The 27,713-nt window shown below is 36.8% G+C and overlaps 1 protein-coding gene across 1 annotated transcript; it reads left to right on the plus strand.

The window, feature by feature from the left end:
* The first annotated feature begins 18,355 nt into the window (after positions 1-18,355).
* Positions 18,356-21,018, plus strand: LOC128244437 (involucrin-like). The gene is made up of 2 exons (XM_052962442.1): positions 18,356-18,763; positions 19,474-21,018. Exon 2 carries the CDS (start codon positions 19,474-19,476, stop codon positions 21,016-21,018), a length of 1,545 nt encoding a protein of 514 aa, XP_052818402.1. The 5' UTR covers positions 18,356-18,763.
* The last annotated feature ends 6,695 nt before the right edge of the window (positions 21,019-27,713 follow it).

Below are 27,713 nucleotides of genomic sequence, written 5' to 3' on the forward strand. Positions count from 1 at the left end.
GGAAGTTAACAAGTGCCTGTCATGTTTTAAATTCATTTGAGTAGGGATATTTTTTATGCAGAACATAAAGCACAAACCCAATGCGCTGAAACAAGAAAACCAGAAAATATGCCAGAGAAGGAAGATTTGAAGACGATAAAAGACTACTTTCAAGACAATAACAACGATGAAAAATAATACATGTGGATTTACTGCTAATGATGAATATGTTTACATTAACCTTGTAAAAATTTGTACTTTGCTAGATCATGACAACGCCTAGCTGTTTACCTATATCAAGCTATAAAAGCACCATACACGTACTTAAGTTTTAAATAAAACTTTGCCAGCTTATAAGTTATAATTTCTTTATGTTTAATACCAACAGTATTGTTTCAAGAACTTTGTATGGAAAAATGCAGCGTGTGCTATGAAGACGCCGAAATTTACTTTAAAAATGTGTGTCAATGTACATCTTTAGTATGTAAAAGATGTTTTGAACAGCTGGACAAATACCCATTTTGTAGACAGCTTTTTATTACGAAACATTTTACTGTCATAAAAAGAATAATCAGCGATCGTGCAAGCAAGCCAGAAAGACTAACTTGATGTAAGGATTTTCGATGAAAACGGTTAGACACTTTTTAAGTGACAAACTTTTAAGTGAAAGGAATGATGAAGAAGCAGAGGAAGTTAACAAGTGCCTGTCATGTTTTAAATTCATTTGAGTAGGGATATTTTTTATGCAGAACATAAAGCACAAACCCAATGCGCTGAAACAAGAAAACCAGAAAATATGCCAGAGAAGGAAGATTTGAAGACGATAAAAGACTACTTTCAAGACAATAACAACGATGAAAAATAATACATGTGGATTTACTGCTAATGATGAATATGTTTACATTAACCTTGTAAAAATTTGTACTTTGCTAGATCATGACAACGCCTAGCTGTTTACCTATATCAAGCTATAAAAGCACCATACACGTACTTAAGTTTTAAATAAAACTTTGCCAGCTTATAAGTTATAATTTCTTTATGTTTAATACCAACAGTATTGTTTCAAGAACTTTGGATGGAAGAATGCGGCGTGTGCTATGAGGACGCAGAAATTTACTTTAAAAACGTGTGTCAATGTACATCTTTAGTATGTAAAAGATGTTTTGAACAGCTGGACAAATACCCATTTGTAGACAGCTTTTTATTACGAAACATGTTACTGTCATAAATGGAATAATCAGCGATCGTGCAAGGAAGCCAGAAAGACTAACTTGATGTAAGGATTTTCGATGAAAACGGTTAGACACTTTTTAAGTGACAAACATTTAAGTGAAAGGAATGATGAAGAAGCAGAGGAATTTAACAAGTGCCTGTCATGTTTTAATTTCATTTGAGTAGGGATATTTTTTATGCAGAACATAAAGCACAAACACAATGCGCTGAAACAAGAAAACCAGAAAATATGCCAGAGAAGGAAGATTTGAAGACGATAAAAGACTACTTTCAAGACAATAACAACGATGAAAAATAATACATGTGGATTTATTGCTAATGATGAATATGTTTACATTAACCTTGTAAAAATTTGTACTTTGCTAGATTATGACAACGCCTAGCTGTTTACCTATATCAAGCTATAAAAGCACCATACACGTACTTAAGTTTTAAATAAAACTTTGTAAGCTTATAAGTTATAATTTCTTTATGTTTAATACCAACAGTATTGTTTCAAGATCTTTGTATGGAAAAATGCAGCGTGTGCTATGAAGACGCCGAAATTTACTTTAAAAATGTGTGTCAATGTACATCTTTAGTATGTAAAAGATGTTTTGAACAGCTGGACAAATACCCATTTTGTAGACAGCTTTTTATTACGAAACATTTTACTGTCATAAAAAGAATAATCAGCGATCGAGCAAGCAAACCAGAAAGACTAACTTGATGCAAGGATTATCGATGAAAACGGTTAGACACTTTTTAAGTGACAAACTTTTAAGTGAAAGGAATGACGAAGAAGCAGAGGAAGTTAACAAGTGCCTGTCATGTTTTAATTTCATTTGAGTAGGGATATTTCTTTATGCAGAACTTAAAGCACAAACCCAATGCGCTGAAACAAGAAAACCAGAAAATATGCCAGAGAAGGAAGATTTGAAGACGATAAAAGACTACTTTCAAGACAATAACAACGATGAAAAATAATACATGTGGATTTATTGCTAATGATGAATATGTTTACATTAACCTTGTAAAAATTTGTACTTTGCTAGATTATGACAACGCCTAGCTGTTTACCTATATCAAGCTATAAAAGCACCATACACGTACTTAAGTTTTAAATAAAACTTTGCCAGCTTATAAGTTATAATTTCTTTATGTTTAATACCAACAGTATTGTTTCAAGAACTTTGGATGGAAGAATGCGGCGTGTGCTATGAGGACGCAGAAATTTACTTTAAAAACGTGTGTCAATGTACATCTTTAGTATGTAAAAGATGTTTTGAACAGCTGGACAAATACCCATTTTGTAGACAGCTTTTTATTACGAAACATGTTACTGTCATAAAAAGAATAATCAGCGATCGTGCAAGCAAGCCAGAAAGACTAACTTGATGTAAGGATTTTCTATGAAAACGGTTAGACACTTTTTAAGTGACAAACTTTTTAAGTGAAAGGAATGATGAAGAAGCAGAGGAAGTTAACAAGTGCCTGTCATGTTTTAATTTCATTTTAGTAGGGATATTTTTTATGCAGAACTTAAAGCACAAACCCAATGCGCTGAAACAAGAAAACAAGAAAATATGCCAGAGAAGGAAGATTTGAAGACGATAAAAGACTACTTTCAAGACAATAACAACGATGAAAAATAATACATGTGGATTAATTGCTAATGATGAATATGTTTACATTAACCTTGTAAAAATTTGTACTTTGCTAGATTATGACAACGCCTAGCTGTTTACCTATATCAAGCTATAAAAGCACCATACACGTACTTAAGTTTTAATAAAACTTTGCCAGCTTATAAGTTATAATTTCTTTATGTTTAATACCAACAGTATTGTTTCAAGAACTTTGGATGGAAGAATGCGGCGTGTGCTATGAGGACGCAGAAATTTACTTTAAAAACGTGTGTCAATGTACATCTTTAGTATGTAAAAGATGTTTTGAACAGCTGGACAAATACCCATTTTGTAGACAGCTTTTTATTACGAAACATTTTACTGTCATAAAAAGAATAATCAGCGATCGTGCAAGCAAGCCAGAAAGACTAACTTGATGTAAGGATTTTCGATGAAAACGGTTAGACACTTTTTAAGTGACAAACTTTTAAGTGAAAGGAATGATGAAGAAGCAGAGGAAGTTAACAAGTGCCTGTCATGTTTTAATTTCATTTGAGTAGGGATATTTTTTATGCAGAACATAAAGCACAAACCCAATGCGCTGAAACAAGAAAACCAGAAAATATGCCAGAGAAGGAAGATTTGAAGACGATAAAAGACTACTTTCAAGACAATAACAACGATGAAAAATAATTCATGTGGATTTATTGCTAATGATGAATATGTTTACATTAACCTTGTAAAAATTTGTACTTTGCTAGATTATGACAACGCCTAGCTGTTTACCTATATCAAGCTATAAAAGCACCATACACGTACTTAAGTTTAAAATAAAACTTTGTAAGCTTATATGTTATAATGTCTTCATGTTTAATACCAACAGTATTGTTTCAAGAACTTTGTATGGAAAAATGCAGCGTGTGCTATGAAGACGCCGAAATTTACTTTAAAAATGTGTGTCAATGTACATCTTTAGTATGTAAAAGATGTTTTGAACAGCTGGACAAATACCCATTTTGTAGACAGCTTTTTATTACGAAACATTTTACTGTCATAAAAAGAATAATCAGCGATCGTGCAGGCAAGCCAGAAAGACTAACTTGATGTAAGGATTTTCTATGAAAACGGTTAGACACTTTTTAAGTGACAAACTTTTAAGTGAAAGGAATGATGAAGAAGCAGAGGAAGTTAACAAGTGCCTGTCATGTTTTAATTTCATTTGAGTAGGGATATTTTTTATGCAGAACTTAAAGCACAAACCCAATGCGCTGAAACAAGAAAACCAGAAAATATGCCAGAGAAGGAAGATTTGAAGACGATAAAAGACTACTTTCAAGACAATAACAACGATGAAAAATAATACATGTGGATTTATTGCTAATGATGAATATGTTTACATTAACCTTGTAAAAATTTGTACTTTGCTAGATTATGACAACGCCTAGCTGTTTACCTATATCAAGCTATAAAAGCACCATACACGTACTTAAGTTTTAAATAAAACTTTGCCAGCTTATAAGTTATAATTTCTTTATGTTTAATACCAACAGTATTGTTTCAAGAACTTTGTATGGAAGAATGCGGCGTGTGCTATGAAGACGCCGAAATTTACTTTAAAAACGTGTAAAAGATGTTTTGAACAGCTGGACAAATACCCATTTTGTAGACAGCTTTTTATTACGAAACATTTTACTGTCATAAAAAGAATAGTCAGCGATCGAGCAAGAAAGCCAGAAAGACTAACTTGATGTAAGGATTTTCGATGAAAACAGTTAGGCACTTTTTAAGTGACAAACTTTTAAGTGAAAGGAATGACGAAGAAGCAGAGGAAGTTAACAAGTGCCTGTCATGTTTTAATTTCATTTGAGTAGGGATATTTTTTATGCAGATCATAAAGCACAAACCCAATGCTCTAGGTACCTGGCCAAATTGGAAGCATACCTTGGGAAGGAGAATAACCGTAGTGAGCATGGACTTTGACACCATGTTGTGTAGCGACTCACAAGTTTCATTAGAAACACGTTTAGATGGGTGTTTTTTGACAATTTTTTACCGGATCGCCCCTAACCGAAGATCTGGTGGCCAATGGGTTATATTCATGTGGTACTGTACGTGTTAACAGGAAAGGCCTTCCTCCAGGATTAAAAAACCAAGGGATGTACGTGAGAGGGGGTACTATAAGATTATGCAGAAAGGGGATGCAGCAGTTTGGATGGACCGAAAACCCGTTTACACCTTGTCATCCCTCTCTGACCCAGAGGACATACGCGCGTGCACACGGAGAAGGGGGCGAGTAGTGTTGGATCTCTTTCAACGCACAGCATGGCGGCTTACTATAAGTCGATGGGTAGAGTGGATCTCCATGATAAGCTACGAGCAAAGTACCCTGTAGGCCGAGACTCCAAAAAAGTGGTGGCGCTACCTTTTTTGGTTCCTTCTGAATAGTGCTATCGCTAATTCATTTATATTGTTCAAACAAGCATCATCAAGGTCAAACAAGACGAAGCGTTTCACTCATCTAGATATCCGCCAGGAATTGATCAACCAATTGATAGCTGGATTCAGCAAACGCAAGAGATCAACGTTTGAAAACTGACTCCTTTCAAACTGACCCCGTGTTGGAATAGCTGTTGAGAATGTGGATGGCCACTTGAATGTGAAAAGGTCTGTCAAGAGGTCAACATGCAAGTATCATGCCCTCTTGAAACAAAGAAAAGAAACAATGTATGGATGGAGATTTGCAATGTTCATTTATGTAAACAGTGTCACATGAGTTACCATACTCTCCATGCATCTGCCAGAGGTCTGCCACCTGTTTAGGCATTACAACAAATAATGTGAAAAACTCAAAGATATGCTCATGGATTGCCTTTGTAAATATTGTCATTTGATAGATAACATTTTAATGAGGTGGTTGACTGTAATATACTTTACACTATACTATATTCAAATGAAGAGTAAAAATATGTGGTAATCTATATGCAAATGAGCTGTTATTACGTTTTTTCTGTGATCTATCAGTGTACGAAGTTTTATTAAATTCCATCCAATAGTTTTCAAGTTATGCTCCGGACAAGAAAAAAGTAACAAAGGGCAGTAACTCTGTAATGAGCTGAAATAGAATTGCGGTTCCTGTACACTGCACCCCCTCTCATTATGATCAATCACTGTATGAAGTTTTATTAAATTCCCTCCAATAATTTTCAAGTTATGCTCCGGACAAGAAAAAAGTAACAAAGGGCAGTAACTCTGCAATTAGCTGAAGTAGAGTTATGGTTCCATGGGTGAAAGTTTTCCGTATTTTCGGTCTTCTCAGGGGTCATTTTTCTAAATCGTGTAAATCCGTGGAGTTTTTCGGGGGTGGGGGGGGGGGGGGGGGGTGGAGGGGGTACCCCAAACCCCATTATCAACATCGCGATCTACTCAAAATCGAAGATAAAACAAACTTAAATTTTCTGGTTTCCCAATTTCGTTCTATAAATAGCATTGCCATAAGTGGTAAAATTCTGTCGGCGATATCAGCCGAACGTTTCCGAAAATAGTCGTTTCTTTTCGTAAAAAAAGAATTGTCATTCCAATCTTTTCCAATCTCTCCGAATAACCTCGGCAGTTTCCGCGCCAACAAAAACTTGGATGGCGGAAAAAGCCGGTTTTTACCGAATATTTACAGTCAGTATCCTTTACGACTTTTACGACATACCGCAAATTGGAGGCAAAAATTAACAATGAAATAAATCGAAAAATCGAACAGCCTGCGAAAAACAAATGGAGGTGGCAATGGCTGTCAAAAGTCGATCCGAAGGGTGTGAAATGGTCCGATTGGTAACTTGATAAGAATACAATACACTATTCATAATTCAATATAAATCTTTAATTGTATTCTGTTTTTCATTTTTTAACTTTTATTGAATGAGTTACAGAGTCAAATGAATTCTTGATTAATGAGCAAGAATTGAAGTATTGAGGGATGTTTTTGTCAGGGGCCTTATGTAAATGTATGTTGACAAAAGCTGCCAGAAATATTATAAATATACAACATAGATTTGATTGATTAAAAGACAGGAAAGGCTTTGAAATGTGTTTTAAAATGCTTAATTCCTGGAGCTTTCAGGGGCCTCCGGCCCCCTGGCCAGGGCTTTGCCCTGGACCCACCAGGGGCCCTGCGGCCCCCTGGCCCCCAGCTTAATTTTTCAGTATTTTGAAAATTTGCAACTTTCACCCATGTGGTTCTTGTGCACTGCACTTCCTCTCATTGTGCTTTACCATTGTATTAAGTTTTAATAAATTCCATCTAGTAGTTTGCAAGTTAATGTCTGGAAAAAAAATGACAGCAAAAAAACAAATTAATGGCAATAACTCAGTAATTAGCTAAAGTAGAGTTATGGTTCTTGAACACTGCACTTCCTCTCATTGTGCTTTACTATTGTATGAAGTTCCAATCAATTCCATCCAGTACTTTTCAAGTTATACTTTGGACCAAAAAAAGAAACAAAGAGCAATAATTCTGTAATAGGCAAAAATAATTTAAGTTAAATTTTAGTTTAAATAAGTTAATTGTACACTGCACTTCCTCTCATTATGCTCTACCATTGTATGAAGTTTAATCCAATTCCATCCAGTAGTTTTTAAGTTATGTTCCGGTCAAGGTAAATTGCAATGGACCGACCGACAAACCGACCGACCACAGGGTGACTCCAATATACCCCCTTCAAACTTCGTTTGTCGGGGGTATAAAGAAGCAAAACTTTTTATTGACTGATGACCCACAGTAGAACCGCCCAGGTTTGGTAAGGGTTACAATAACAAGTGTATAAGTTTTGAAATCTACATGGTATATACAGTTTACTATTTCAATGAATATGAGTATTAATACTATTATTGTATCTCTACAGAGGTATACATTACTTAAGGAATATCCAGACGTGTCTGTGGACCAGGAGCAGCTTGCTAAGGCGTGTGCAGCAGCGCAAAAATCCCCAAGTCTTGATATAAGATGTGCTACCTACTACTGAGGGCAGTGTTTTCCATGCAGGAAATAGCCCAATCCAGGGGGCAGGGCTTGACAAAACCAAAAGATCGAGATTATCGAGAGCCCCTCGACAAGGGAAAAATTGCTGCCACTAGGTTTGTTGTTAGTTATTTTATGCCGATCAGTCTCTCTTAAGTGGTTACGGTTAAGTATATATATATATATATCTATATATTATGTATTATAGTCGGGAGTCCATAAGGGGAAAAGTCGCTTATTTTTGACGGTCCATGGCATCGGAGAGTAGAATTTGGCATGCATGCTATATCTTAACTTTGATATGTTAGTAATCTGAAACTGCCCCATGCCATCCGAGATTTGGCCCTATATGCTCAGAATTAGGTCAAAGGTCAACTGAGTGCACTTTATGTACATGGTAATTGAAAAAAACATCATATCTTTGTCAGTTTTAGGTTTACAATAACCCAACAGGTATCAAAATGAAGCTTAGGCTTTGGCCTTTATTTGTCACTTACTAAATTTTATATACCTAATTTGTATACTCATGAATATTAATGAGAATGTCCAAAAAAGGGTGATTTTTTAAAAAATATAATAATTTATGGACAATAGTTTTGCAATATCTTCGTTATTTATGTTATTTATACAGCCAGACTTTACCAAAATAAGGATGAGATATTCCTCTATCAGTAAATATATACTTTTTAATATTTTGATGCATCATTTACATGCACAATTACTGCTTAAAGTGGGTGGGGTAACTTGACACCAAAATCTTGAAAAATTTAAATGTTGTAAAATTAAAAAATCCGATGTTGTTTTCTTTTACATATGGTTTATGTATATAATGTGTATTAATTACCAGTATTTGTACATGGATCAATAACAATTATATAGGTCAAAGGTCATTCAAGTGCAATAATAAGTCAATTCAAGTCAATGTGTTACGTCGGGAGACCATAAGCGGAAAAGTCGCTCATTTTTGACGGCCCATGGCATCATAGAGTATAACTGATTCAATTCCATAATCGTATTGCCCAATATCAGCGTATGACCACCTAAACTATGCTCGATGGGGACCTGTGTATTTGGCCGAGATGAAAGACCTGGAGAACAGAGCACCAGAAGTTTACACTGAGTTCATGAATGGGAATTTCGTCGTCAAGAGAAGTAACAACCACTTCAGCCAGATTCCAACAGACCAATCAACCGAGTGGATAAATAAACTCTGCAAGCTTAACAATGGAATCATAGGAATAACACGAAATGACTCAGCACGGGACAAGTTCTGTATAACTTGGGCATTTCGCTCAAACATCTCACAAAAGATGAGAGCTCTCTACACAGACACTAGTGGAGATGATGAAGATGAGTTCACATCTACAAGGGCCGACTTCCAGCGATCACGGGTAGATCTTGATGAAAGCCATGTTCAAGCGCTGCTTCAATACCTCGACATACGGGACGTGTTTTGTTGCAAAGGACTAGACTTACTGACAGAAGTAGACATTGAAACCGATAATGCTGATAATAACCTGGTGTTACCAGTAAGGGAGTGCTCAAAGTTAGTCTCAATTGCAACAAAAGATGTAGCCACTACCGAAATAACCAAGGACCTAGTTGAAGCAAGGGATCAAGGTGCAGCACGTGTACTACAAAATGCTCACGAGAGACTAGTTTCAAAGAAAAAACAATTCTTTGACCCAATGAAAAAAATGAAATTGAAAACCTTTGCCACGCTTTACCAAGTGCCAGTGAAAGCAAAGCAAACCACACAGATAATAAAAGCTGACAGAAGATTGATGCAACGACTCTTCAACGCGGCTAATGCTGGCAGAACTGTCGAAATAGCATCTGTATTAAAACATGAGTTGTCTCCAGTACCACTGTCACTTGCAAAAGTTGGCGGAATTATGAACCCAACAGCCAAATCTGATCTGCTTGCGGTCCTTACTACAGATAGTGCAGTCTTTGTCCAGGAAGAGCTTCCAGTGGCTACTTTGAAAACAGCTATAGTGATTGATGGACATGCAATGATTCAGGCATTAGGTAAACCAGATGGCTGTGTTACATTTGGAGAGTATGCAGACGTGTTTGTGCAGTGTGTACTGAGGTATTTTAACACAACTACACGCAGAATAGACGTGGCATTCGACAGATATATCGGAAAATCATCAATAAAGGCAAGTGCTAGGAGCAAGCGATCCGGCAACCGACGCCCAATTCGTAGAATGATTACTGGTCCAGATGTACCACTGCCGCAGTCATGGGATACCTTCCTAGCAATGGATGAGAACAAAGCAGATATTGCGAGGTTTCTTTCCGAGAATTTGGCAACAAGGGCAGACTCGTTACCGAGAGATCAAGAGCTTGTAACAGGAGGAGGTTACCAAAATGTACTCAAAGCTACATCCAACAGACGTGAAGTACCACAACTGTCATCGAACCAGGAAGAGGCAGACACGAGGATCTTTATACATGCCTTAGATGCTGTAAGAGAAGGTTATGAGAGAATAGTGGTCAAATGTCAAGATACAGATGTACTGCTCCTACTGATATACCATCTTGGGTATCTAAACATCGAAATATGGATGATGGCTGGGACTTCAAAGAAAACCAAACTATACCCCGTGCATAGTATCGCTCAGAAAATACCCAGAGATGTGCACCTTAACATTTTGGGATTTCATGCGTTAACTGGATGCGACACAACTTCGGCCTTTAGTGGCATTAGTAAGAAGACCTGTTGGAAGACTTATGTTACTTGTCCTGACCTACTTTCGGATGTTGGAAGAGACAGAAAGTCAGATAAGGCAGAGAAGTTTGTATGCTTGCTTTATGGGACCAATGCAACCTCTGTTGATAATGCAAGGCATTCGCTATTTGTTAAAGCTAAGAAAACGCTTGAAATGCTCCCACCAACAACTGATGCTCTTGAATTGCACATTGCAAGAGCAAATTATCAAGCAGCAATTTGGATCACAGCTGATGTACCAATTGTTGATACAGAGATCAGGCCTGTAGATACTAAGGCATGGCAAGATGGTCCTGATGGATTAGAAGTTGTCTGGAAACGATTACCAACAGTACCTGATGCTTGTATTGAACTGACAAGTTGTGGGTGTAAAACCAAGTGCAAATCTATCCGCTGCAAATGCTTTAAAGCGTCATTGAAATGTACACCAGCATGTGGGTGTGATGGCATCAATTGCACTAATCCAATTGACACTTGAGTCTATTAACTATGCACCTTTAAGTAAGAAGTTGGAAAACTCTGCATATGCATTTGAATTTACACATGTCCTACACATAGGCAATTGTAGTCAACGCCTATTGACAGTATTGTAGGGAATGAATCAACTGCTCTTGACAAGCAAATGCTCAATTTCCAACAGTGATTGCAATGCAATTAAACAAGGAAATTATATTTTGCCTTGATTTTTATCAAGTTTTCCTAGTGGATACTCTTTACATAGATTGTGGGCAATACATTAACTGTTCATACTATCCTCGGCAAGCTATGTTTAGATTTACCAACAAGGAAATCATCTGATAAAGAATAATGAGTGTGGATGAGTATTGAACTAATGGCCGCATCTCAGTAAAGATGCATTAATATGCTAACAGTAATATCTAATAGGTATTTCTTCCAAATAAGTACTGTAAAGTGCCATTATATTTGAGACTACATGTATTGACAACATTGTATGATATGAAGCATTTGCTAGTTGCGAGCAAACGCTTCATTTCTTAAAATGATTTAATTACAGTAAACAAGAAATGAAGTTTCAGTTGCCTAACTGTTAGTATTTTTATTAGAGTTTTTCATCACAGATAGGTCTAAGCATAGCTTGATGAGTAAATGGTTAAACACTAAACATTAATCCTATGCCGCGTCATATCAGACGCATTAAGATTGTACCAGTAATATGTTATAGAGCTTTCTCACACAGAAGCGCCATCTATTAATGCCTCAACATTGGATAACATTGAAAACATTGTAGGACATAAATGATTGCTCGAGCAAACGCTCTATATCCTTAAATGGTTTCAATAAATAAGAAAACAAATAATTTGTAATGCCAATATATTCATAGTTTTCATTTGAGTTTAACTTGTGGATCATTCTTACAAAAGCCTTCGTAGAAAATTGTAAAATGTTAACATGTTCATTTTAACACAATCAAGATTTGCCGATAAGGAAAGTGTCTGATGAAAAATATGTTAACATAGACCTGTTTTAAGTGTATTGAAATCATTTCAGCAAATACAGATTTTGCTCGAAACAATTAAGCAAACGATTCATCTTCTACTGTGATTTTAACAGTCATTACAAATGTGGCGATAAGGGCATTTCTGTGTAGAAAAATCATTAATAACACACTAAACATTGTTAACTTAGTTTGGTTAACAGTGCAAAACATAATAGTTATGACTGCTAGTGTTTTATGTATGTCTTTGCATTAATACATGCATACTTTAATAAATGACTTAAATTTACTTATTATTGCACTTGAATGACCTTTGACCTATTTAATTGTTATTGATCAATGTACAAATACTGGTTATTAATACACATTATAAACATAAACCATATTTAATAGAAAACAACATCTGAATTTGTAATTTTATAACATTTGGATTTTTCAAGATGTTGGTGTCAAGTTACCCCACCCACTTTAAGCAGTAATTGTGCATGTAAACGATACATCAAAATATTAAAAAGTATATGTTTTCTGATAGAGGAATATCTCATCCTTATTTTGGTAAAGTCTGGCTATATAAATAACATAAATAACGAAGATATTGCCAAACTAGTGTCCATAAATTATTATTTTCTTAAAAAAAAAAACCCTTTTTTCGGACATTCTCATTAATATTCATAAGTATACAAATAAGGTATATAAAATTTAGTAAGTGGTAAATGAAGGCCAAATCCTAAGCTCCATTTTGATACCATGTGGGTTATTGTAAACCTAAAATTGACAAAGATATGGTGGGGCAGTTTCAGATTGCTAACATATCAAAGTTAAGATATAGCACGCATGCCACATTCTACTCTCCGATGCCATGGCTCGTCACATTTTCCTCTGATGGACTCCCGACTATTATCTAAAATTGTAAAGAGTTGTCAGCATTAAATTTTTAATATTTCTTACAAAGTTTGTATCAGTGGTATTATACCTTTATACACTATTTTAAGCTTTTGCTTTTCTTTTAGACTGTATTTTAGCAGCAAAATAAATACTGTATATCAGTACTGAAATTTAATGACGTTCCCAGATGGTGCAGAAAGATTGAAGCGGAAGGACCAACAGAAGTGGAACTAAATGGGGCAATGAAAGAAGGTTCCTTCTGTCGAAACAAATTAAACACAGAATATTAACTCATAAAACATTAAGTGACAGTAAAAATGTGTAAAAAATAGCATTTCCAGCTAAACTTTTTTTTAAGAAAATAAATTCAACAATGTTTTACTTTCCTGTTCTGCAAAAACAGGTTGTTTTCAAGTGATGCCAATTTTTTTGCATGTTTTTTTACGATAGTTTTTTACGCTTGGTTTATTTTACGCCTGAATTTTTAAAAACCAGCTGGAATCTAAACCCAGCTAATTTGCATAATGCTCGCATATAGACGTCTCTTTTCCGCTTGGTTAACGCTTGGTTTTAAATTTGACGCTTGGTTATCCATATGTGTACTAGATTTAAAATTTCCTAACCAACTGGTTCTAGTCTGATTTTGACGCCTGGTTTCATGCTCACAACCATACGGTTAATTTCGTACAGGTTTGAAAACGTTTTCTGAAAGCAAATAGATGAAGTGAAACGTCCAAGTAAAGCCGACAGCTTCAACAACAAAATGGAAATTCTAAAACACAAATGGTTCAACAGCCATCCGACAGGGAAGGTTTCGATTCATAGTATAAGAGACTACAATATAAGTCAAATACATTGTTTATATTTGACCCTTATTCACATCATACATCTTAAATACTACGGACAGAGTTTTTGATGAGACAAGGTCAATAGCGGGACTCGGGTCTCCCCAAAGTATTTACAATTCAAATGCTAAAGAATGTATGAATAGTGTTATCATAAAGAATTTAAAAATGAAAAGACTTCGAATCAGGCTATCAAACTTAGACACCATATCGTAAAGAGTCAACATGATGAAGCCGGATTGGCGATGAATGGTCGAGGGGAACTTATATAAGGAGTATAAGTCAATACTTCACATTTAATATTTCACTTATATTATTCTCTTGTTTTCTTATATATCATCATTATCATGCATACACATGTACGACTTAGTTATGTACCTATTATTATGCAGGGGAACAGTTAAACACACTGTCTGACAAATATTGTGATGCCGTTCATTCAGGTTACATTCATACCTTTAATTACCGTATTTTTCTTTTACACACTGCATTGATTTGGTTCCGAATTATGCATTTAGGTATTTAGGCACAAAACGATCTCAAATTTTTAAGGCTTATTTGAAAGTGTCAATAAAATATTATTGTTATTATCATGTTTTTGCAGAGCATATACCATTTTGCCTGCATGTGCATATGCCGGATATTATACCCTCAAAGTTTAGGATTGAGGAAAAATTTATGAGGTTGATTGTATGATTGGACTATCTGATATACCAGAAATGCTTTTCATCAAGGAAGATGTACATATATATTCATTTTTAGTTCAACTATTAAAAGAAGGAGGGCTATTACTACTTGTCTCTGTGTCAGGACTTAAGTTTTAGGGTGAGACATTTTCACTTCAGACTCAAATTCCATTTATTCAAGTCACTATAATTATTTCAATCAATTGTTCAGGACAATCACACAATTAGGTTTCATAATTCCATGACATCCTAAATATGGTTATAGCCCCTGCATGATTGACCTAAGGTTTAAGTTTAAGGGCACATTGTGTCAAGTTGTATGGTAAGTTTGCATCATATCTCATCATATACATGTAACACGTCCCTGACAACATCGATCTCACGCGATGGTCCCCAGTCAAGATAGTGAGTTATTTATTTCTTAAAACCATTAAAGAGGACCTTATAAAGTGAACAGGCTGTCATGATTTAAATTCAATTGAGTAGTACTTTTTTAAGTAGAGCACCAACCCAACGCATGAAATGAGAAAACCTGAAAATATGTCAGGGAAGGTTTGAAGACGATGAAAGATTACTTTCAAGACAATAAGAACGATGAAAAATGATACATATGGATTTATTGCTGAAGATGAATATGTTAACCTCCGAAATGCATTTGTATGTCGCTAACTCCTTTAATGCTAGTCGAGGGCGTGTGCCAAGCCGACTTATGCTAAAGGAGTGGAAGGAAGTGGACACTTTTGTGAGGATTGAATGATATAAAAGAGATGATGTCCAGAATTCCGAAGATAAAAGAAATGCTAGAGCATTGCAAGGTTGCATATCAAAAAGTCAAGAACAACGTTGTGCCATATTTGATAATGAGTGAATGTGTACCAGCCATTCAAGTTTGGTTGACCCAATTACATGGAAAGACGCCAAAATATATACATTTTTTTTTTATTTCCGTCTACACAGTTTTCAGTAAAAAAAAACATGTAAAGGTAAGTGCTTGTACTCACTTTGTTTACCAAAATGCAGGGTTGAATCGATAACAGCTACTAAAGTGAGAGTTGGGCTACAACCCAATTTCACTCTAAAATGGTCGACACTGAGCAGTTTGATGACCATCACAGTGGGAGACAACAGGGGCCAAATGACGATGTCACTATGGGCAGCACATTTTGACAAGTCACTCAACAAAAATGCTACCTAATCAATAACCTGTACACGAAAACATTCAAATCGAAAACGATAATATCCACGACCCAGGAAACAACATTTGAACTTTTGACAAATGACATTCAAGTAGGTGACGAAGAACTCAACATGAATAAGACAATGAATAAATTAATGGATTGGGTGCCAGTTGGTTTACCCAGAGTACGACATCAATAAGTGAGTGTCTTTGTAATATATTTTCAAACATTTGAGAAAATGGCGACGAACAACAAATACGAAGGTATGACTGAGGAGGAAATAATGATAAACAAAATCTTCAAACAATTTGCTGAGGAGGTACCCCTTGAGGAATTTCAAGAACTGAGCGTAACAGAGTCCTTTTTGACAGTTCAATTGAAATGTGTTTTTAAGGTGCTGGAGGTGCGAAAGATTCGGACCGCGTTATATGGCGACCGAGTTATCGTTAAGATAATTTGTTGGAGTGGTTCGGGGTCGTACTGTGCAGCAGAGGGACGTTTTGCCTTTTCGAACTTGCTAAAGTTGTATGCTACGAGGACCACTACGAGTGCCGAGGCCGTAGCACAACCGAAGAAGCATTTGTATGATATGAAACCAGAGTCCAAGTGGCCGCGATATCTCTGCATCAACGACGTTGGACCTCCATATAGATTCCGTGTGTGCAAATCTTTTGGCAGCAAAAAGCACAAAAAGGTTAAATAACTATAATGGAAATAGAATATAATTTTGTAAAGAATCATCATTCCTTTGGTTATTCTACAGTTTGTGAACATGTTAAAGAATGTTAAGTAAATACTTTGCTACTCTTGACTACAGTGAAATTCATATATATCGTAATAAAAAAAACTTTCCTTGTATGAAATTTTCACCTGTGCCCTCATCTAGTGGCGAAATAGTTAACTAGAGCTGTCACAGGAGTGACGAATACCCCCAAAAGCCGCCTGGACACAGGAATGACAAACCATTCCTTTGAAAAGAGGCCATAACTCCAAGGTTACTGCACACTGCATCTTCTTTTATCATGCATGTATTGTTTGTCAGGAAACCGTTTTTCTATTTTCGTAACAGTGCACAAAAACCTTTACTCCACTGGCCCCATTTTCAATCACAAGGATTGTCTTCACAGAGGCTGCCTATACAGCAAGTTCCATCACAATATCTCATGCCCAATAAAAGTTATGAAGCAGAAACCATTTTTCTATTTTTAGTAACAGTGACCTTGACCATGGCCCCACCAGCCCCAATATCGAACTTGACCTGTATCTTCTGATGTTACACCTGTGTACCAAAAATGTTCAAATCTGTCAAGCCTTTTATGAGTTATCGGAAACCGTTTTTCTATTTTTAGTAACAGTGACCTTGACCCCACCAGCCCCAATATCGAACTTGATTTGTATCTTCTGATGTTACACCTGTGTACTAAAAATTGTTCAAATCCGTTTAGCCTTTCATGAGTTATCGTCCGGAAACCATTTTTCTTTTTTAGTAACAGTGACCTTGACCCCACAAGCCCCAATATCGAACTTGACTTGTATCTTCTGATGTTACACCTGTGTACCAATTTTTTTTCAAATCTGTCAAGCCTTTCATGAGTTAGCGTCCGGAAACCGTTTTTCTATTTTTAGTAACAGTGACATTGACCTTGGCCCCACCAGCCCCAATATCGAACTTGACCTGTATCTTCTGATGTTACACCTGTACCAAAAAAAATTCAAATCTGTCAAGCCTTTTAAAAATTATCGTCCGGAAACCGTTTTTCTATTTTTAGTAACAGTGACATTGACCTTGGCCCCACCAGCCCCAATATCGAACTTGACCTGTATCTTCTGATGTTACACCAGTGTACCAAAAAAAATTCAAATCTGTCTAGCCCTTCATGAGTTATCGTCCGGAAACCATGAAAACCGACAGACCGACCGACCGACAAGCTCACTCCTATATACAATAAACTATTAGTGCGTTCTATTCACGTTTGGGGTTATGATTTTGTAAGTTATGAAGAAGACTTTGACTTTTATGATGATGGTAAACTTGTGCATATTATAAATATTGCTAAATGTATTCGAAGTGTTTTTCATTCAAAATGTTATCAAAAGATTGTTAGGAACATATTTACTCGTGAAATTCATGGCAACAGGAAACATAATAGACGGTAATAAGCATTATAATCATGCTGTTCGAAGTATTTGTAATTACCTGTGGCCTGGTGCATTGTTTAAGATCAACAAGAAACCTAAACACTTTAGGCTTTTAATTGAAGCAACAAGTTTTATCATTTTGATAAAAAAACAGGATATTGCAAACATTTGTTACATGCCATTTTGACTTGTAGGAGACACCAGATATAATTTAATAATAGGTGGGGGAGAGGGGTGACAGATTTAAGTATTATCCAGAACGTAGATATAAACATATCGTCTATTGAAAACCAGAACATTCTATCTGACCAATTTTGCAAAAATCACTTTTTTGCATTCTTAGATCCAGAAAATGCGGATACACATTGTCTCAAAATTTCAGACCTATATACCAACTATATCAAAAGTTATTGATAAGAGATCAAACATTCTATCTGAAATCAATCACTTTTTTGTAATGCTAGAACAGTGTATCGTCACATGTAACATAAAATGTCACAATTTTCATTAAGAAAATTGCCAGTCCATTTCATTTCGTCATAGAATGGTATGCTTTTACAGTTTAAAGAATTAAACAGGCAAATGCTGTCTACCAGACTCTATCATCTGAGTATGAAAGTATCTGGGTTTCATTAGAACAGCCCATAACATCATCATATTTTACAACCAGAACATTTTATCTCAGATACACATGCATGTTTGACTAAATGGCTGATAGAAGAGTTAGCCACAACGTTGTATCTAGCGATGAATGGTTCTGGGTTTATCGTATATCAACTTAAATGAGTTATCAAGTGAAAAGCAGACACTATCATTTACGTATGAACTATTTAAGCATATGTGTGATAGCACTTGACAAGGCTAATTGGTGTTAATAACATTCTATATCATGTTTCATGTGGAACTGGTTTTTGTCTTGCGAAGTGTTTGTTTAGAGATAAAAACCTCACAAACCGCAGAACTGTATAGAATGTGGTCAGGGAAGGATTTCGACCTACAAAAACTAAAAGGTAAGCATATTTACTTATAATGATTGTTATTATTTGTGTTTTCAATGTAAATATACTAATATCTTAATTTAATTTTACAATTAACCCTTAGCCTGCTACAAAAATTGTCGTCTGTTCACCTGCTTCAATTTTAAACATCGACCTAATCGCTTCAAATTTGAGGGAAATATTGACCGAGTAACTCTGTGTCTGACCGGAATCAAATATGTATTTCAACTGCTTTATTACACAACAGGTTTTTTCAACTCTTAGCCTGCTTATCCCGATCATAAAAAAATATGGAAACAACTAAGATTCCGGTTATTAATTTACTCTAAATTCATAAGATTTACGTTGAATTGATTTTATTTATATACTACGTTTATGTAAAAAAAAAAACATTGATCTTTCAAAATGCATCCGTCATCCGTGATATAAATTCACGGGCCTTATTGTTTCAACAAGTGGGCATTTCGCATAGCAAGGAATATTGATGACGGAATCGAATGGTGGTAGAAAACACACTTGGACTAATAGTAGAATGCTATTTTTTGATTGAACGCATAGTTATTTTTGTGCAATAATGCCACATGCATTCCTAGAAAAAACACACACTTGACTGCAAAATGTTGCAAGCGGTTTAACCTTAAAAGATTTGTTCATACCGTCTCCATTCTGAGTACACAAATACCAAATACATATAACCAATTGCCAATGTGTCATGATTCCAGATGTGGTCGGATGCAGACGACGAGATATTAATTGAAGCTAGCCAGAAATGGGATCATATCGCACAAGAACAGCCAAGCCCTGCAGGCGTTCCATCAGAACAGCAAAGCACTGCATACGTGTTACCAGAACAGCAACGCATATCAGACGTGCTACCAGGAAAGCAAAGCACTGCAGGCGTGCTACCAGAAGAGCAAATCACTACAGGCCTGTCACCAGAACAGCAAAGCAGTGCATGCGTGCTACCAGAACAGCAAAGTACAGTAGGCGTGTTACCAGAACAGCACAGCACAGCAGGCGTGCTACCAAATCAGCAAAGCATATCAGACGTGTCACCAGAACAGCAAATACCAAAACAGCAAAGCATATCAGGTGTGCTACCAGAACAACAAAGCACTGTAGGTGTGCTACCAGACCAGCAAATCAATGCAGGCGTGCTACTAGAAGAGCAAATCACTACATGCCTCTCACCAGAACAGCAAAGCACTGCATGCGTGCTACCAGAACAGCAAATCATATCAGGCGTGTCACCAGAACAGCAAAGCATATCAGGCGTGTCACCAAAACAGCAAAGCACTGCAGGCGTGCTACCAGAACAGCAAAACACTGCAGGCGTGCTACCAGAACAGCAAAGCATATCAGGCTTGTCACCAGAACAGCAAAGCATATCAGGCGTGTCACCAGAACAGCAAAGCACTGCAGGTGTGCTACAAGAACAGCAAAGCACTGCGGGCGTGCTACAAGAACAGCAAAGCACTGCAGGCGTGCTACAAGAACAGCAAAGCACTGCAGGCTTACTACCAGAACAGCAAAACACTGCAGGCTTGCTACAAGAACAGCAAAGCACTGAAGGCGTGCTACAAGAACAGCAAACCACTGCAGGCTTGCTACCAAAACAGCAAAACACTGCAGGCTTGCTACCAGAACAGCAAAGCATATCAGGCTTGTCACCAGAACATCAAAGCATATCAGGCGTGTCACCAGAACAGCAAAGCACTGCAGGTGTGCTACAAGAACAGCAAAGCACTGCGGGTGTGCTACAAGAACAGCAAAGCACTGCAGGCGTGCTACAAGAACAGCAAAGCACTGCAGGCTTACTACCAGAACAGCAAAACACTGCAGGCTTGCTACAAGAACAGCAAAGCACTGAAGGCGTGCTACAAGAACAGCAAACCACTGCAGGCTTGCTACCAAAACAGCAAAACACTGCAGGCTTGCTACCAGAACAGCAAAACACTGCAGGCGTGCTATTAGAACAACAAAGCATATCAGATGTGTCACTAGAACAGCAAAGCGTTGCAGGCGTGTCACCAGAACAGCAAAGCACTGCAGGCGTGCTACCAGAACAGCAAAGCGTGGCAGGCGTGTCACCAGAACAGCAAAGCACTGCATGCGTGCTACCAGAACAGCAAAGCACTGCAGGTGTGCTACTAGAACAGCAAAACACTGCAGGTGTGCTACCAGAACAGCAAAGCATGTCGAAAAAACGAAAAAACAGAGAGGAGACCGACACGAACAAAACTGATATATATTTCTACAGATTCTGATGACGATGTTCCTCAAAAGATGTGAATTCTACCGACTCAGAATACTCGTCCAATCTTTCAGAATCAGGTAAACGGATTTACATGGCGGAAAAAAGGTTTAAGAAAGAATGGAATAAGGATACAAAGCACAGTGAAAAAGCAAAACTTGCCACTACATCAAAAAAGACAAAACTCAAAACAAAAAGGAAACGTTCAAATAGTGATTCAGCTATTCATGATGCAGTACGTCTAAGTTTTCAAGAAGAAGTTCTTCGGACAACACTCATCGCTGCAAATGAAGGCCGTGTGGATCAAATATTAAATACTGAAGGATATGAACGCATACAGGTGCCCCCGCATGGCAACTGTTTCTTTGAGGCTGCATGTGTATCCAATTTGATACCTAAATCCCCTAGCCAGCTGAGGAAAGCATTGTGCAAGCATCTTGAAGACAACATTCTTGAATACATGGGATTTCTAATCAACAAACATGCCCCAGAGAGCCAAGAAGAATTTGTGTGTGAATATTTGAGCGAAATTGAGCATCTTAAAGAAGATGGATACTGGTCAAACAGAGTGGCGGACCTACTTCCACTTGCACTAACAAATTATGCTACGTGTACATTAACACTATTCACAAGTAAGCCTGATCAGCCAAAGATCATCATCGAACCTAATTTGGTAGGAAATGTTGACAATAGGAATCTTAACTTGGCATATATTTCCATTCCATCAGTTCTCGAACATTATGACGCATGTAGGGTTTCTTCAAGCGGTTGCCAGACCGAGATGTTAACGGCTACAAAAGTAGTAAATGAGCAAGATGAAACACATACGCCAGTGAAAAGTCAAACCCCGAAAAAGGCTGCTAAATTTGTGTCGCCAGTAAAAAAGCATTTGTTCAGAAAGAAAAAAGCTATGCCTCAGAACTGGAAAAAGAATGTAAGAAAAAGGTTAAGAATATCTGGTGAAGAGTACATTGCAACAACAGGGAAAATGGTGAAGAGAAAGGACGTGAAAGAATGTAACTGTGCAAAATGTAAATACAAATGCAATAGCAAAGTGTCATTTGAACAAAGATGTGCGATTAGAGACTTATACTACGGACTAACGTCTTACGAAAGACAAATGGACTTTTTATGTTCAAATGTCCAAGAGAAAACTACAAAATCCTATGTAGATGATACAGGAATAAAAGTACAGAAAAGAAAGCAAGTTGCAAGATCATATTCATTTGTGGTAAATGATGAAAGCATAAGGGTTTGCAAAAAGTTTTTTCTCAGTACTATAAGCATAAGTCAAGCAATTGTAAATCAAGCTCTTTCTAAAAAAGTTAGTGGTCATTTTCAAGGCAAAGATGAAAGAGGGAGACATAGAGCACCAAATAAAACAAGTGACGGAATGTTAAATGAAGTAAGGGCACATATTGAATCTTTCCCAATCGTTGACTCACATTATACAAGAAAATCCACCAAACGACAGTTCCTCCCCCCTGAATTGAACATTAAGAGAATGTATGAGGCATACATACTGAAATGTGCAGAGAAAGAAACAGATGTTGTCAAGGAGCCAATTTACAGAAGGGTTTTTAATGAGGAATACAACCTTTCCTTTCACGTCCCCAAGAAAGATCAGTGTAGCCTATGCAACAGGTACAACAACGCAAAGGCAGACGGAACACTTAATGAAGAAATGAAAAAAGAATATTTAAATCACCAACAAAGGAAAACATCAGCAAGGGAACAAAAGTACGAGGACAGCAATAAGGCAAAACAGGACAACAAGACTCACACATGTACGTTTGATCTTCAGTCAGTGTTATACACACCCTGCTCTCTGGTAAGCCTGATGTATTATATGAGAAAGCTGTGCTGCTATAACCTGTCAGTCTACAGTGCCGGTGACAAAACAGCAACATGTTTTCTGTGGTCAGAAATTGATGGGAAACGGGGATCCAACGATATTTCTACATGTCTAAACTTGTATCTGTCAAGATTGAATTCAAGGATCGAACATGTTATTCTGTACTCCGACGCTTGCCCTGGGCAAAACAGAAATCAAATTGTGGCGACAAGTCTGTTACATTCTGTATCAACATCACCAACTATTAACACAATCGACCACAAATTTCTCGAGAGTGGACACACTCATATGGAATGTGACTCAATGCATTCGGCAATCGAGTTCGCCAAGTCAAAAACGAAGATATTTGTCCCTAGCCAATGGGAAACTGTCCTATCTATGGCGAGAAGAAAAAACCCATACCATGTGGTTGCTCTGAAAAACTACGACTTCAAAGACTTCAAGGCAGTAAAATCATCACAAACAAAAGCTACAAAAACTGAACAGGGCACCAGGCTGAAATGGACATCCATGAAGTGGATGCGATTTTTGAAGAACGAACCCGATGCATGCTTCTTCAAGTACAGTTTTGACAATACAGAAGAGTTTCAGAAGGTTAAGCTTGTAAGTAAACGCGATATTCACCAAGTACAGCCCTTGTACAAAGCAAAGCTGCCAATATCAAGTGCAAAGAAGAAAGACCTCATCACTTTGTGCAAACAAGGCATTATTCCGACAGAATACCAGGACTTTTACAGGGGTTTATCGGCCAGTCAAAGTGTAAAGGAAAGGTTACCAGAACCTGATAAGGAGGAATCGGACGCGGACACTGATGTTGAATAAACTCGACATGACAATGTTTCAATTATCTTAACACATTTATTCCCTGATTAAACCTGAGTCGAATTGAACTAAAAACATGACTGACAATAATGTTTCTAACACAAATGGTATTGTCATGAGAAAATGAATCCATAATGTATTTCTAAACAGAGGGCAATTGGGCATGTAAATGCTTCAAATCTGTTAATTTTAACGTAGCTACATCCAATCTCATCTCAAGACGATGCTGATAACAATCATTTGTAATAATAATATAAAAAATATAATCACTAGCATGAAAATAGTATCCTATTCAATAAATGACATAATGGTCAATTTCTCATGACAGTAGTCACTTTAGGCAGTTAGGTCTTATGAAAGGGAAATAAGTTTAGACTCACCTTTTGATCTAATAATTAACAGATATCTTAAAATGATACAGGTCATAAGTTTGTTAACATAAATCAAACGTACATCATTGTTACGTGTTATACATTAATGCTTACAGTTTACAGTGAAAGTGCATTGTCAACATAAGTATACTTATGGTTATATTATAGCTTTTTAACAAGTGGAATGAATTTACATTAGTACATGTATGTGTAAATCTTGCCAAAGGAGCTTAGATAATGTTTGCTTTACTACTGTTCTTGTTTCCAAAGGTTAAATGACTGTGTCTTGAAATGACTATTGAGGTTTATCAGTATGACTTAAGACACATGAAGACTGTTGGCAATATGTCTTTATGATATCTGATAGCTACAAAATCTTTGAATGACCACTGACATTTTTGTCTGTATGAAAACAGATCATGAAATGCACTTGAAAAATGTCAATTGGCAACATGCATAAAATTATGCATGGCATGAACTTGCATTAGACTAAAATATTATTCTATTTTTACAACATGTATAGTGAACCAGTGGAAAGTAACACATAAAATACAAAATACACAATCAAAACTTCTTTCTTATTGAAAACTGAAATTGAGAGCACATTACTCATACTAAGGTATCGTTTTTCCAAGCATTATCATTAATTTTAGTTTTGATTTTTCACCAGATAATATATTTAAGCACGTCATAGAACATAAACAGTATGCTTTTGTCACAACCAGACCGTAGTAACAGTACTTACACTGTTCTGGTCTCATATTGTATTGTTTTAAGGTAGCTGTGTTTCTTTCCAGTCCATCTTATCTCTGTATAAATGTATCTAGCAAAATAAATAGTACTTAAAAAGTATGCTCTTTATTATTCTAAAATGTGTCATCTTTGAATGACACATTTTGTCACATATTTTGTCTTGTCAAAGAATTAGATTGGCTAAAAGCAAGAATATTGTATCACAAGATGAAATACTCTGGCATTCAAAATCGCTAGTTTTATATCAATTTTTTTTTTTTGCTTACACCTTTCATTTCCAGATGCAACATTCTGGTTGTCTAAACATAACAATAGTTTTCCTGATTTCATATGCCAGAACATTCTATCGTGAAATAAAACGTTCTGGTTAGTTCAAAATGTCGGTTCCAGTCTCAGATTTAGTATGCCAAAACTAAAAAATCAATTCTGCCTCATAATGATCATATTTCAAAATATTTTCAACAAAAGTACATGCCTATGCTTTAACCATGTTACAAACATTCATGATGTGAAGTATTTTATCAAAAGATTCTGAATCAAAAGATTTTAACAGTTTTTAGTGATTCCTGAAAAATTTAGAATGTTGATAGAAGGTTCTGGTTTTCAATAGACGATATAAGGTACTTAAGAAAAAGGAAATATGACGTGCGATGTCGTATTTAATGTTTACATTAGGCCTGAAATGCAACTTGAACTGAATATAATTGATGAAGATTTTGCCATTTATTCTACTTTTAAGTTTGTGACAAAGTGTGGTGAATATGAGGAAGAACTAGAGATTGCTTTTTTGAAAAAGCGCATGTCTCCCCCATTGTGTGGTCGTAGGTGAGAAATAATCAATGATGGATCCCAAAATCAATAGGGGCCATCAACTAGTCATGACTAACTGGCATACCAAGTATGAAGTTCCTGGGTGTAAACGTTCTTGAGTTATTGAGCAGAAACCGGTTCTTCACCTCAAGGTCAGTGACCTTGACCTTTGACCAACTGATTGCAAAATCAACTAGACATCATGACCAACCTCACTTCAAAGTTTGGTGAACCTAGATCAAAGCATTCTCCTGATATTGCACGGAAATATTTTTTTACATTAGAGGTCACAGCGACGTTGACCTTTGACCTTGTGACCCCCCAAAATATAGGAGTTTTCTAAACCTCATGATCAACCTCCCTACCAAGTTTGGTGAACCTAGGTCAAACCATTCTCAAGATATTGAGCGGAAATGTTTTTTACATTGGGGGTCGCCGCGACCTTGACCTTTGACCTAGTGACCCCAAAAACAATAGGGATCTTCTACACCTCATGACCAACCTCCCTACCAAGTTTGGTGAACCTAGGTCAAACCGTACTCAAGATTTTGGGCAGAAAAGTTTTTTATATTGGGGGTCGCCGCGACCTTGACCTTTGACCTAGTGACCCCAAAAACAATAGGGATCCTCTACACCTCACGACCAACCTCCCTACCAAGTTTGGTGAACCTAGGTCAAACCATTCTCAAGATATTGAGCGGAAATGTTTTTTACATTGGGGGTCGCCGCGACCTTGACCTTTGACCTAGTGACCCCAAAAACAATAGGGATCCTCTACACCTCACGACCAACCTCCCTACCAAGTTTGGTGAACCTAGGTCAAACCATTCTCAAGATATTGAGCGGAAATGTTTTTTACATTGGGGGTCGCCGCGACCTTGACCTTTGACCTAGTGACCCCAAAAACAATAGGGATCCTCTACACCTCACGACCAACCTCCCTACCAAGTTTGGTGAACCTAGGTCAAACCATTCTCAAGATATTGAGCGGAAATGTTTTTTACATTGGGGGTCGCCGCGACCTTGACCTTTGACCTAGTGACCCCAAAAACAATAGGGATCTTCTACACCACATGACCAACCTCCCTACCAAGTTTGGTGAACCTAGGTCAAACCATTCTCAAGATATTGAGCGGAAATGTTTTTTACATTGGGGGTCGCCGCGACCTTGACCTTTGACCTAGTGACCCCAAAAACAATAGGGATCTTCTACACCTCATGACCAACCTCCCTACCAAGTTTGGTGAACCTAGGTCAAACCATTGTCAAGATATTGAGCGGAAATGTTTTTTACATTGGGGGTCGCCGCGACCTTGACCTTTGACCTAGTGACCCCAAAAACAATATGGATCTTCTACACCTCATGACCAACCTCCCTACCAAGTTTGGTGATCCTAGGTCATGCGGTTTTCCAGTTATCGATCGGAAACGAAGTGTGACGTACGGACGGACTGACGGACTACCGGACTACCGGACTGACGGACAGGGCAAAAACAATATGTCTCCACCAGAGAGGGGGAGACATAATTAAAAGTCCTGCATTTTCAGTTACATCTCAAATAATTGGATTTAGTTGTAGTTCGCGTTTTTTATATGCTTCCAGTGTGTTATCATTAGAAAGACAACATTGATGGAATTTTATATGTGTATAATAATAATTTTTAAAAATACAGGAACTAGTTATTTTTTATAAAATTTGGTCAGTTTTGTTTGACATTTGATGAACATTTTTACCGTGGGTTCAGAAAACTGATATTGCATCCTTCAGAACTTTGGACTTTTGGTCGCTTCAGACGATTTATCTTTATAGAAAGGTATATTTCCCAACGTCCATTTGCCAAATAAGCATTTGGAAGAGTTGAAAACATATAAATCCCGGTTTAATCTGAAGAAAACATGACGTAACATTTCGTGTCAAATATGTTACATCTCGAATCACTTGGTTTTTTGACAACAACAGACATGTATAATTCACTTTAGTGACCTGTTTTTAATTTTACCGAGGTCAGGTGTTCATTTGATGAAAACAATAGTTCCCATAAATTCGTACAAAACGTGTATTGATCGACCGAAATATTTCGCCTAAAGTCGTGTCTC

This window comes from Mya arenaria, chromosome 8, assembly GCF_026914265.1.
Source record: "Mya arenaria isolate MELC-2E11 chromosome 8, ASM2691426v1".
In the NCBI taxonomy this organism is placed as follows: Eukaryota; Metazoa; Mollusca; class Bivalvia; order Myida; family Myidae; genus Mya; species Mya arenaria.

Bases quoted from the DNA above. Each gene is read 5' to 3' on its own strand.
- LOC128244437 (XM_052962442.1), top strand. From the start codon at position 19,474: ATGTGGTCGGATGCAGACGACGAGATATTAATTGAAGCTAGCCAGAAA.